The sequence below is a fragment of the Psammomys obesus genome, unplaced genomic scaffold (assembly GCF_907164565.1).
Source record: "Psammomys obesus unplaced genomic scaffold, mPsaObe1.curated_primary_1811, whole genome shotgun sequence".
Lineage (NCBI taxonomy): Eukaryota > Metazoa > Chordata > Mammalia > Rodentia > Muridae > Psammomys > Psammomys obesus.
This window is the reverse complement of record NW_026590405.1, coordinates 1,186,620-1,200,065: the sequence shown is the minus strand read 5'-3', so window position 1 is coordinate 1,200,065 and position 13,446 is coordinate 1,186,620. Positions and strand designations below refer to the sequence as shown.

The 13,446-nt window shown below is 54.7% G+C and overlaps 1 protein-coding gene across 1 annotated transcript; it reads right to left on the bottom strand.

Moving 5' to 3' along the window:
* Positions 1-408: 408 nt before the first annotated feature.
* Pofut2 (protein O-fucosyltransferase 2) lies at positions 409-10,734 on the bottom strand. The gene is made up of 9 exons (XM_055607254.1): positions 10,537-10,734; positions 9,117-9,367; positions 7,314-7,458; positions 6,651-6,761; positions 4,881-4,947; positions 3,964-4,089; positions 2,880-3,060; positions 2,617-2,740; positions 409-1,465 (listed from the first exon to the last, which is right to left on the bottom strand). The coding sequence occupies exons 1-9, from the start codon at positions 10,668-10,670 to the stop codon at positions 1,312-1,314; spliced, it is 1,293 nt and encodes a 430-aa protein (XP_055463229.1). The 5' UTR covers positions 10,671-10,734; the 3' UTR covers positions 409-1,311.
* Between the last annotated feature and the right edge of the window lie 2,712 nt (positions 10,735-13,446).

The following is a 13,446-nucleotide window of genomic DNA, read 5'->3' as shown; positions in this document are numbered from 1 at the left end:
CGTCAGATGTACTGGCTACTCCTCCAGAAAGTGTAAATCCCGTGAAGGTTGCACTGCCATTTCCGTGGAGTCCAGGGGATGGGATTTCCAGGCTTTCTATAAGTGCAGAATGCTTTCCCCAACAGTCCTGCCAGACAGTCCAACAGACAAGCAGGCTGTGGCGGACAGCGACAAGGCCATGCTGGTCCCCATGAATAGAACCAGACCTCAGGCTCCAGGACACAATGCTCTATCTTGTCACTCCTGGCTGGTTTGCCTTCTGCAGACCTGACAAAAGTCTGTGCTGCAAGCTGCCAGGGACACAAGCCCTCATTCTCCCTAAAGGCACAGCTGTAGTCTACATATCTGACTCAGCTCCCGACCTAAGAAAACACAGTGCACTTAAAAGGCACCATTTCTGATTACAGCTTTCTTGAAAAAGTATTTTATTAATACACTTGGATGTACAAATGGAAAAGAATAAATACATGATTCTACCTGGTCAGCTGAGTGAGAAATGGTCTATGCTCAGGGTCTACCTCAGTGCTTGGGAAGGAGACCTGGGCTGAATGCGGGGGCTGCTCAGTACACAGCAGTGGGAAGGGGGGTTACTGATGAGTAAGCTCAAGGACCTAGGGATGCCCTGGCCAAGGTTGTGCTAGCTCCTCATCCCGTGGTGCAGCATGGGGCCTAGGAAAGGGTTTCATAAAGCGGTGGTGTGTCTCAGATGTGGCCTTTTGAAGGTCATTTCTGTCACTCCTCAGTTCTATTTCTCAGTCGTGTGCAATGATCCTGGGGGATCCATGTGAGGTGAAGGAGTCACTGGCAGGCTCACGGGGCTGTCCTGAGGCTGCCAGCATTCTGGTGAGAACAGTGCCTGAGTCATTCGCTTCAGGAGGAAACTAGTAGCTGGGGCACCACACAGGTGGAGGGTGAGGCAAAACCTGGCATTTTCTCACCCTGGACGTGCGTGAGATGACCTCAGGAGACAGTCACACCACATCTCAGGAGCCAGCATCCATACCTGAAGGTGTTGCCAGTCACTGGCTATCCTCAGCTGGCTCAGGAGGATGGCTGAAAGGCCTGTGTCAGGACTGACAGATGTTCTCGACTTTTTGGGCTAGCATACGCTACATCTGCGATGGTGACATGGTTTCTCAGGTCCTGAGAGAAGACACGAGTGTGAATCCTGAAGGTGGCAGAGCCTAGACACAGGTAGGTGCTGGCCCATGAACACAAGGGAACACGGGCTTTAGATGTGTCGCCACCCAAGTGGGGGACTCTTCTGGGACCCTGTGACCGAGTGACTGGTGGGTGTTGGATAGGTGGCCCTCAGTAGGCAATCTTCCAGTGCGTGGGCTGCTCGCATGCTTTCTCCTGGTCTCCACAAAACCGGTTGTAGGTCGTCTTGGGGTCCAACCCCAAGATCTCCCTCTCTTCGTGAATCCGAAAAGAGAATGTGGAAACAGACGTGCCTATAAAAAACCTGCAGAGCAACGAGATGTTACCTGTGACCAGCAGTGGGTCCCACCCACCAGAGGCTCTGGAGCCGCAGCACTGACACCTGCCTGGGTCAGCCCAGGCTTCGGCAGCCACTGAGCCTTGCAGATCTCCACCTGGCTGTACAAGGAGCACAAACAACTCTGCGCCCATCTTGACACGCTGCCAGGGGCAGGGACCATGCACATACATGTTGTCATAGCTGAGGGAACCCTTTTTCCAGGGTCTTTCGGATTCCTGGGGTGACAGAGCGATGCAGCCAGCCCTGACTCCTGTACCCTGGCCCTCTGACGGCACTTGGTGACCAACTGGCCTGAGAGAAGTTCTGGAGTGCTACACCACATGACTACCCTGGAACTTGGGGGTTTTAGGGTGGGCTGTGCTGATGCCACGGCCAACTGCAGTCAGCTGTGTGAAGTACCTTCTGGCCTGAGAACTACCGTCAGTTCCCGAGACGGCCATGGCTAGCGGATCCTGGGAAGAAGCCCAGGCAGAGAGAAAGGGCAAGCTCAGAGCCTCCTCGGAGAGCACTAACAGGGTAAGAGACCAGAATGGCCGCTCTCCCCTCGTGCACACCACACGAGCAGTGCCTGGAAGGGGACGGCAGTTAGACCCATGTAGATCAGGAATGAGGCCCGCATGCCTAACCCTGGTGCTGGGAGGGAGTCAGCAGGGACCTCAGAGGCCAGAACACAGCAGAAAAGCAGCGGGCGTGGCGAGGAAAGCAGCAGGCGAGGTGTGCGCACACTCCAAGCACCTCAGCATCTGGAGCCACAAGGAAAGTCACACACTCTGCCTTGTTTCCTGTTCCGCTCAGGATGTTCTCACCTGAGCCCACGCCCTGCGGTTCCAGCTGATGTAGAGCAGAGAGTTGCAAGACCAGCTGCCCTCGGGCAGGCCTCTGGCCCGAGGCAGCCCTGCATATGCACTTCAGTGGCACAAACATACCAAGGGGGCCAGTGCACCTCTCTCGGGCAGACAGAGGAGACCCACAGTTCACAGCAGCGCAGGGAAACCCTGGGCTAGATGTTACAGCTTAGGAAAGCAATGACGCCAGCGGAGAAGGTAGAGGGCCGCAACCACCTGCTCCCACTGCTGAGAACGGGGGCAACAGGGACCCCCGGAAGGGGCAGGCACCTGGCGTGCGCGCAGATCCACTGGTCGATGATGGCAACGCCTCCATCCTTGTATAGCTCCAGCTCCTCCCAGGTGGGCTCAAACCTCACCATTTCCGGTAGCAGCTTCCTCAGTTCTTCCTGTTCTGCGAGGCAAAGAGGAGGCTGCTGACCCTCCGGAATGAAGGAGTACGCTGCCAGGGAGGTCACAGCGAAGGCCTATACCTGGCCACCATTCGGCCAGGGGTAAGAGGCCTGACAAAGTCTGGGCGTAGAACTTCCTACCCTTTCTGATGGCGTCTGTGGCCACGAACACCTTGTCCAGCTGGTGAGCCTTCATGAGGCTGCGGATCTTCTTCACGGCCCCCTCCAGGCTGGGCACATCTTCCCGGTGGCCCCAGATGAAGTCCTTCCTTCTCAGGTGCACTCCGAGGTAGGGGCCGCCTAGCGCTGAGCCCAGTTTGACCTACAGAAGACAGAGATGTGCTGAGAAGACGCTGAACGCAGTTCGCCTAGCTACCTGGCAATGCAGCGGGACAAGCGTGCTCTCTGAAATGTCCCTCCAGGCCCGACTGAGCCTCACATGGAATCTCCTGGGGGAAATGGATGTCTTTTCCAGAAGACTGTGAAGTAACCAATCATCATGAATACTTTATGAGTGAAACAAGAACCTTAAAATGAAATACTAGAAGAAAGAAAAGCTATTTAGTACTTTCTTCTAGGTAAGACCTTCTAAGAAACTGAATTTATTGCTTAATTTATTGCATCTGGAAACAGTCCAGGCCGCCCACAGACTGAACAGGTACGGTGGGGTCCTAACATTTGGCACTCAAGCAGTCAATGGGAAAGACACATTGAGGGAAAAACCTCACACACACAGCAAGAAGATGACAAAGCACGGCCGAAGGACTGGAGGAGGTCCAGGGCAGGCGGGCTGGACCTCTGATGTGCAGAAGTCACAGGAAATGCTGACAGGTACATCTTTCATGGCCTACTTCTGCTTTGGGTCCCCCCCTCCTTCCTTCTTTTTACTTTGTTTTTTTGAGAAAGGGTTTCCTTACAAAGCCCAGGCTGGATCCCACAAGCTTTCTGCTTCCTCCTCTGAACACCAGGGTCATATGTATATGCCACCACGTTGGGCAGTCTGCAGACTTACAATAATGTCCTCGCTTCACTAAAGAGACACCTGTATGAGTCACGTCCCTGACTGCATCAAGACAGGGACTCAGCAGAGCTCGGACCGCAGGGCTCCTGAAGGTCAGATATGAGCGTCACTCATGTCTGGGATGAGGTATTCACAGGACAGGCATGCTAGCTTAAGATATGAGCCTATCCCTGGTTCCTTTTCAAGCAGGAGCAGCATGGCTACCTTCATCCGTGTCCAGTCTTCCTCGGGGGCCATCTTGTCGGCGGCGTCCGTGGAGTTGAGGTGCAGGCTTCTGAACTCGTCCCCCACGGCCCGCAAGTGCTTTGCAAACACCATGCTGCGACGGGTCTGCACGGACAGGGCTGAGCTGAGTGCCACGGGGCCTTGGGATGAATGAGCAGTCACCGCTTCACTCTCTACCACCTGCCCGCCCCTTTCCGCGGGCGCCACTGCCAAGGCTCCTCAGCCCTCCCAGCTGGGGCCTTCGAGACTCCTGTCCCCACCACCAGCCACGGGGCCTCCTGGTTAATCCCTTATAGAGAAAGGCCCACACAGAGCCACTTCAGGGAGGGCCACCCCAGCCAGCCCCAGAGCTGGGCCTGTCTAGAGTGCAAGACTGGCCTGTACCATCTGCCCTCGGCCAGCAGTGCCATGCTGCTGTCTGCCCAGCTCCCGGCTTTACACTTTGTTCAAAACAGGCTTCAGTTTTCCCTGTGACTGTGTCTCTGTTGCGAACCAAGTGCTTTTGGAGGCAGAGCTGCTGCTCAGGTTAGCCGGTGTCCTCAAGCTACTACCGTCAGCCAAGCAGTGTGTTAGGACTTGCTGCACAACGTGTCCCTTTTCCCATCCCAAGGGAGAAGCGGCCAGGGTAGCCCCCCACAGAAGTTGAGAGGGCAAGCCCTGGGCTGCATGCCACCCAAGGCAAGACCACTGTGTTTAGGAACGGAGCACCGTTAGGCGTTGCTCACACCCGGCACCTCAGCGGGTCCTGCAGTGAAAGCAGACAGCTCGCTGTGGGGTGGGGCAAGCCCACGGGACGCAGCCCACCGTTTTCGGTCAGCAAGACTGAAAGCTGCTGCTGACTGTTGAAAGTTTTCAAAACGTGAACACGTGCAGAGAGGCCCCTGTGAGGTACTCACATCCCAGTATTCCCTGCCTCCGTAGTGGTCATGAAGCAGGTTTTCAGCTCGGTCCAACATCACAGACCTGCAGTTGAAGTAAGAGGAAAAAGACTTCAACGGTTCTAAGAGTTGAGGCGACCGCATTTGCACTTTCCGAGAACACAGAATGGCAAAGCCTTCAGCCCCAACAGTGCAAGTCTGCCGGGACACTGAAGGGGAGCATCCAGGGAGTCCTTGCAGAGCTGGAGGCGCAGGAAGGGGACAGAAGGAACCAATGACATTAGCGGAAAGCTTGGCAGTACAGGGACATAACACATGGCCAGGGAGTCTGGTGGACATGCGAGGGTCTGTCACCTGTCACACAGGAGAGCAAGGCACACAGCTGTGGGTTCCAAGAGGAACAAGAACATGCTTGCTCCTGTGACAAAGGCCCACTCGAGGAAGAGGGCCACCCCTTTGGGTCTCCGCATCTCAAGCTTACAGTACCGTCTTGCTCCGACAGAACTGGGGACTGAGAAAGTGAGCATGTCACCAAAGCCTGCCCTCTCACCACTGTCAGGGGGACGTGGAAACTGAAACTCCACAGTGGAACATGGAGGACTCAGGGACACGGAGATGATACAGGGTGCAACAGAAAGCTTTCCACGATAGGCTGATAATTTTTTTTTCCCCCCTCTGTGGTAACAGCTCTGGCTGTCCTGGAACTTGATCTATAGACCAGGCTGTCCTGGAACTCAGAAAGATCCGCCTGCCTCTGGCTTCCCAAGTGCTGGAATTAAAGGTGTGCACCACCACTGCCTGGCTGAGGCTGACAAATTTAACTGTGTGAGAAGTATAAATTGTACCAAAGTGGGTCACAACACGGTCAACAGTGGCAGAGAAACTCTATTGTCCAGGCCCATTGCAACTGGCTGCTGTGACCAGGCCCTGGCTAAGCACAGAGCACTCTGCGGTCAGAACCAGGGCCAGTGAGGCCTTGGAGGTGGCATGGAGTGCCCAGACTAACACGATGCTCACAGCTGGCTGTTAGCGACACAGAGAGCTGAAGGGATAGATGGGCCTTGTGACTTCAGGGATGCCTGTAGCACGTGGCACTCAGGCACTTCCTCCCAGATGTGACGACACAAACCTCACAGGCTCTTATGCCTGCCACGGCTCCATTCCTGGATGGATCCCTTCCTTATGCCTGCTACCAAGGGGAGTAGGGACAGCTGCTCTCATCTACTGCAGCTGCCTGAGTCCAGAAACAGCGTGTGCTGTGTGAGTTCTCCAAAGCCAACCCTCTGCGAAGAAAGGGCTAAAACAGCATGAGGCAGTACTTTCAAAGCCCCAGTGCCAGCGCCCACGAGATGCAACCTTCTAGGCAAGCCCTGAGCCGCCTCCACTGGACACACCATCACCTCTTCCTGGCCCCCCACACTCCCAGCCAGGCTAGGGTCCTCACACACCCCAGAGAGGAATGCAGAAGGAAGCCACCGGCGTGTCCTGCCTCCACCGTCCACAGCTGCCTCTCAGGACACAGGAGGCAGATGACAGTGTAAGGGTAGGGAGGCTTTACTGAGCAAGGAGTTCAGATGAGCGCGGACCATGCTCTCACACCCAGGGTGAGCACAGTAGACAACCCCAGCCTGGACTCTCTCTGGGGTTCTTCTCTGAGGATGCACAGCTCCCTCCAGCCCCTCCTTAGCCTAGTACCACTCTGGGAGACCCCACAGACTGCTGGAGTGCAGCACAGGGAGGGGCACGGTGATGAGCAAAGCATTCCCAGTGGCAGGCCCCGGCACTCACCGAGCGGACGTGTTTTTTAAAAGCACAGGAGCGACGATGGAAGCCGAGCCCTGGACGGACAGGCAGGAGACATTCAGACCCCGTGTTTCTTCATAGCCCCAGAACCAGCCTCTGGAAGACAGAGCCCAGCTGTCTGTCAGCCTGTGTGCGCTCACCCAGGAAGAGATGAGGGGCCTGTGCACACGCAGCGGGGCAGTCCTGCTGACCCCGCCCCACCCCCAACCCGTGCCGATGCTCACACGCTAGCACCGGGGGCAGCCAGTTCTTGTGAGAACTCTGAGAAAACCCACAGGACTCAACATTTCCCAGCTCACTGGCAGGAGGTGGGCATCGGAGAAGGAGGGGACAGAAGCCATGGCTCAGCCAGACGGCCAGGCAGAGACCATAGTGCAATACGTAGGGACCCGTGTTTGAACCCAAAAGAACTGGCTAGATGTAGCGCGCAAGTGACAGAGGGCCTGCTTAGCACTCGAAGGGCCCTAGGTTTGACCCCCGCTCCCCCAGAACCACAAAAATATGAAAAAGAAAGTGAGGTGCTTTAAAAACTGACCTCGTCTCTGTCTAACAATATGAGGTGATCTACAGTAAAGTATACCAGGGCTCAGGGGCATCCGCTCAGGACAGTCCCTGAGAACTGCTTGGAGCCTGTGCCCACGGAGCTACCTGTAATATTCGTGCTTGTCCTGGGAGTAGAGCAGAGGGTCGATGCAGGGCCGCTCGTCCACCTTCTCCTCCCAGGTGCCCTCCTTCCAGCCCTCGGCGTAACCTTGCAGGACGTACACCTGGTCGATAAAGGGCCCACCAGACTCTGAAAGAGACCCAGAGTTCGTGCCACGAAACAGTGACCACAGATGCTGTGCACCGCCTAGGGATGGCTTTCACCGACTTAATGCAAGGTCTCCTGATTCCACAAAGGCTGGGCAAGGCTTCTGAAGCAGGCGTGGAATCAATGGCACAGGCGTGTGGGCCTGGAGGACTCACTGAGGTTGGCTTCTCCCACTCACCTGCTTTTCCCTACTGTAGCCTGATACACTGGAGCAGGCCTACCTTCACCGCTTTTCCTGTACACTGCTTTGCACTGTTCCCACAGCGTATGCTGACCTAACTAGTATGTTCCCCTCCAAAGCTAGTTCCCACCCCTCAAGACCCCCAGCATGTCCTATCTTCATGCCTGCTTCACCACTGACCCCCCCACTGAGAGGAATCCCCGAAAGGTTTGTGTTCCCCTGCCCCTCTGCTACCACCTACATTTTGCCAGAACCACCGGCCATATCCAAAGTACCAATGAGGGTCTGTCCAGAAGAGGGCCCCAGTATGGCAAGCCACAAAGTCAGTTTCTGTGTCTCCAAAACTTACACTGCATGAGGCCTGCCTGTGGCTGATGGACCCAAGGCCCAAGCTAAAGCTGCTCCCCTCCTGCTGACCAAAGCTAGGCTGGCTCCAGCACAGCTTTATCCAGCCAGGCCTGCTCTGTAAGTGAATGAAGCCACCGTCTTCCCAGGAAGCCCATGGCGCTGGCTTCACTGTGGGCTTCCCCAGTCCTACTCCAGCTGCAGGGAGGGCGGTTCAGTGGCAGCAGGGAGGTCCGGCCCTAAGCCTCCAGATGCCACACCAAATGGCAAGGACCCCATCTAGCCCTTTCCCACAGTGAGAACTCCCTCAGCTGTACCCCATAAGGAGGCATGGGCAGAGTCTCCAGGCACCTGAGACTGAGGCTCAGAAAAAAGTCAGGCTATCTTTGACGAGTCCAACACCCTAAAAAAACCACCCACAGCTATTGTTTTCCAAGACCCACAGCAAGTCTGCAAGCTGGGTCAGGAAAGGGGATATTCTATGCACGCGTTTACAATGCTCTGACTTTGCGTTGTCAGCCTGAAAGAAAAAGTAAGAAAAAAAATACTGCTTTGCACTCCCAGTACTGACTTGACTACAGAACACACCCAATAATGATGATATCTGGTAGAGAACCATGTCCTGCAAAATAGATCCTCCTGAGGCAGCAGTCGTGGGCAGGGGTCAGAGGTCATGGTGGAGTAAGGCTCTGATGTACACTACTGCTACCAGCCAGGTTCTAAATGAACCCCTTCCTTCTGCGACCTCCGGTGTAGCAGAAGAAAAGATGTCTTCCACCAAAGGCACAGTCAACTCTAAACACCTCTTGGACTCAGGAAAGCATGACTCCTCTCAAAAGGTGGAAGCAGGGTAAGGCCAAGCAAAATGCCTCTTCACAGAACCTTCGCCATCATGGCGTGACCCCATAAGGACATCGCACACACAGGTATGCGTCTCTCGGTTAAGATGGCCTTTCAGCTGCTTCCTCATCAGCGCCCTGACCATACCTGCCTCCCTAGAGAAACCATGGAAGCAAGTGCTACAGCAGGGCTGAGTGGAAAGTGCCAGCCAGACTGGGTCAGGCCACCTGACAGCCACATCAGAAGAGCCTCCCAGCTTTGATGCCCGCCTCACCTGCAATGAACTGCTCATACTCAATGACTGGGATGTTTTTATTGAGACTCGGAAGATCAAAAAACTCAGACCAGGGGATCCGAACTTGATGGATGTCAGGACTTTGCCAGTGATAGAGACGGCCCCATGGGGGTAGGACAAGCACCCACTCCTCAGTCTTCAGCAGCGTCTTCAGCAAGGACGCCACCCGGATATAGACGTCTCTCCGGAGATTGAAGCCTTCTGGGGGGTTGACATCATACAGAAGGTACCTGAGTTGGGAGCAAGACACGGGCCGTGAGCTGTGAGGACTCTTCACAGAGCTCCCATCCCACTTACAGAGAGAGCATGTGACAATGTGACAATGATCAGCAGAGCTCATGAGTGCAAACCGCAGACAAGCAGTGTCTGACAACTCGGAGTGTCATGGAACCTCAAAGGCCAAGCCTGAGGATAAGTACTATAGCCATTCCCACAGTCTCTAGTCCAAAGATTCCTTCATACCCTGAACAATTACTGAGGCCCCCAAAGGGCTGTTAGTTTATTCAGGGGTGTCAAACCTTTAACAATGAAGCATAGTGTTATCATCAATGACTACAGCGGGCTGCATTCACAGCTATCCTGAGATTGTGTGGCCAATGGACACAGGTTGGACACTTCTGGTTTATGAATTAAATCTATCGACAGTTCCTGTGGGGGAAGCTAAAGCTAGAAGCAGTCATTCATTCGCTTAAAAATAACAATCCCATTATACTGACGAAGATTATTTTAAATGCAAAATGAGCATTTTCAAAATAAAATGAGTGAAGAGGATAGGGTGAAAACACTTTCGATTTCTGAAGATTTACTTTGGGTCTGGCCATCCCTGGGTTCTCAGGTCTGTTTCTGCATTAAGCCTCACTGTGATATCACGGGCCTGGCTGGTTGGCCGTTGTTAAAACTCCAGAGTAAACTGATGACACTTGAGAAAGTCAAATAGTTGATGTAGAATCTCCGTGAAAACGGTTCTAAAACTTTAGGGCCTCGCCAAAGGAAGATTCCTTTCAACGGAATCCCAGGGAGTCTTCACGAACACCGTCCCTGCAGCGGACCCCCTGGTTTAAACTCAAGTTTTGGGAATAGCGGCCGCGGAGGAAGCGCAATCTCCGGTCCACAGGAACTTCTTTGACTTATCACCGCGACTTAAGATGGGACTCGGGATAGGGCGCCTGAGCCGACACCGGGCCAGCCAGCGTGGCCAGAGCCGGTTCCATTTCCCCTCCTGGACCTTCTGGTAGAGACCTCCCGGGAGCAGACGGCCAGCTCAGACCAAGGCCAGCGCGACCTTCGCCACACAGGCTTCTCTCCCACAGCCTGCGTGCGCAGCCCCAGCTCCGCTGCCCCCGCCCCGCCGCTGACCCTGTCCCAGATGCCGGGTCAAGCACGGCGTCGACGTGCTTACCGTCTGCGGGATGCCGCCCCGGACAGGATGTCTGCCGCCGACTGGCCAGGCCAGAATTCCTCTCCTGAAGCGGAGACCGGCCGCCAGGAAGCCGCTGCCAGCAGCAAGCAGACGACGACGCTGAGCGCCGCCATGGCCCCGGCGGCCACGAACTTCCGGCTACCGCGCCCGGCTCCGGAAGAGCGCCTGTCAGCCCGGCCGAGCGCGTCTCCGGTTGCTACGACGACGCGGCGAGGCCCACCGTGTGCACGCGCCTCACGTAGTCGGGAGGTGGGTGTGTGGGCGTGGCCAGGAGGTATGGCCCGGGGCGGGGCGGAGCCCGAGCGCAGTTCCGCTTCCCGCGCCGTCTCCAGTTCAGCTGCGGGCTCCCGGGCTTGGCGTACTTGCAGGTCAGGTACCGGGCCTCATCCGGTACCTGCTGAGCAGCAGGATGCCAGGCATTGCAGTCGCCGGGTCTTGGCGGCGCTGGCCATGGATACTTGTCCTACTTGGCGCTAGATGAGCAAGAAGGAGGACCGCGCACTGGCCTCCTGGAGAGCGGACGGACCCGAGGGCTCTAGCGTGCTGGGAGCGCGGAGCAGTTTTGGGACCGGGTATGGTGGACCCAGTGAGGTGACCGCCGAGCTCTGAACTTCCCTGGAAAGGCCAGTTCGTCCGTGGAGTGACTGTGGCTTTGCTGTTTAAGCTGCATCCTCGCGGGAGTGTCTTGAACTAAGTGTTTGTACCGACCCCATTGAACTGGTGTAATGCCCCGGTGGAGTGAGTGTGGTATTACAGAAGACAAACATACAGATTCCAGGGCAGAGAACCGGAGACTTAAGCAAGGGCTTCTCTGTGAAGTCCTGGCTGTCTTGGAACTCTGTAGACCAGGCTGGATTAAAACTCAGAGATTGACCGGCCTCTGCCTCCCAAGGCACGCAAACTACCACGGTATACTGGAACAGTTGGATATCTGTTTGATAAAAAGAGAGTCTCAGTTGGCCACAAACAAAACCAAAACAACAACAACAAACCCAGAAAGTATAGCATTAAAGAAACAAGTTGAGATTCATCAAGTCTTTGGAAGGCAGAGGGGTAGGAAAAAGAAAAGACCGATCCTGGGAGAAAGCATTCAGAATATAATAATTACTCTCTAACAGGGGAGTTGTATCCAGTCCTAAAACAGACCTTTAAAGTTCAGGAGCACTTCCAGAAGGTATAGATGACCAGTGTGTGTGTGTGTGTGTGTGTGTGTGAGAGAGAGAGAGAGAGAGAGAGAGAGGGAGAGAGAGAGAGAGAGAGAGAGAGAATACACCTGGACATGGGGAAGGCTGGTTCCTATCTGCAGGTCTTGGAAAGTGGACGTTAAAATACTGGGGTGGCAACCTGTTGACTCTGGGGAATACCCCTTTGTGAGGCTGTGGGGCACCTGGGATTCCCACACACTGCCAAGAGGAGTGGCCAGTGGTGTCCTGCTGTGGAGTCAGTTTCTGTTGATGGACAGTTTCTCTTCTGTCCTGGCTGACCCTGGCTGGAGTTGACCTAAGAGCTGCAGCAACAGAGGTAGTCGGGGTGGGGGAGTGTCCCCAAATCATCCCACAGGGAGCCAGTTGGTGTGTCAGTGATGCTACGTGCCAAATGATGAGTGCTGAGGTGCAACATACCCTAAGGCAGAGAGGGTGGGAGGATAGGATGGTCTACCTGTATCCTGGGGGATGGTGTGAGGGCTGGGGGTTGCTACGGACTACTTCGTGTGGAACAAGTTTCGCTCAGTGTTTTGTGCTGTGGCTTGAGTCCAGGCTCGCAGAGAAAGCTGTGAGACCATAAGCCTGCATGTGTGCCTGCACGCCAAAAGAGGGCACCAGATCTCATTATAGATGGTTATGAGCCACCATGTGGTTGCTGGGTATTGAATTCAGGACCTTTAGAAGAACAGCCAGTGCTCTTAACCGCTGAGCCATCTCTCCAGACCAGACACTCTCTTTTAAAAGTTGTCTTAGTTATGATGTCTTATCACAGCAAAAGATAAGTAACTGGGACACTATTTCAGTGTGTTTTCCAGTACCTCCTGGCGTGAGGCAGTTCAGAGTTCCAATCTGGCCTGAGCTGGATTTGAGTACATGGACATCGATTTGCTTTAAAAACTTTTCTTGTTATTTTTGTGAGCAGATGTGGGGCTTTTATTTCAATTTCTAGACTAAGAGGCCAAGAACCTGTAGGTACCCAAATCCAGCTACCTGTAACAGCTCCACTTCAAGGTTCTACCTGGAGGAGCAGCTGATTCTAAGGACAGACACGGCTCTTCAGGTCTGAGTTAGGGCTGTGGGATGCACTTTCCTGCCGCCTGGCACTGGTGTGTTACCAATGACCCACATGGAAACCAGTGCCTCCAAAGCAAGGCCTGCAACCTGGCTGAGCACAGTAGGCAAGCAGGGTAGAGTGGCAGCGGCTCTGCCTCTAACACGTGGCGACCCTGAATCACTGGTTTCGCCCAAGGACCCATCTGATTCACCATGGAGTCTTCCGCCATTACAGTGGGTAGCTCCTGAGACCCGCTGTGTGCTGATAGCCTGGAGGTCATGGGCCTTACTTCACCACCAACAGCATCCACTCCAGAGTCCTGTGATTCTGGGGCAGATGGCTGGCCCTGCCTCATCCATTCAGGAGACCTCTATGCTATGTCTGTTTCTTCCCAGAACAGAGGAGGCGTGTAGAGGTTTTCCATGTTGCTGTGTGCCCGTTTCCTCTCTTTCTTTATGTTCCCTGCCCTCCTCTGTCCTGGGAGTGGATTATTGAGCCCACTGGATTATGCCCTTGAGAAATTTGAATTTTCATTAAGACAAAAAGGCCAGGTGTTGTGGGGGAAACTGAACCCTCCCCCCACTTTTGAGTTCTTAGTCTTGCTAATACAAGTTTTTCAAATAGCCTGGG

Bases quoted from the DNA above. Each gene is read 5' to 3' on its own strand.
- Pofut2 (XM_055607254.1), bottom strand. From the start codon at position 10,670: ATGGCGGCGCTCAGCGTCGTCGTCTGCTTGCTGCTGGCAGCGGCTTCC. The intron at 7,459-9,116 runs GTGAGGCGGGCA...GGTCTCTTTCAG, and splicing joins GTATGAGCAGTTCATTGCAG to AGTCTGGTGGGCCCTTTATC. The intron at 1,466-2,616 runs GTGCCTGCCCCT...GTTGCTCTGCAG, and splicing joins TGGATCTGCGCGCACGCCAG to GTTTTTTATAGGCACGTCTG.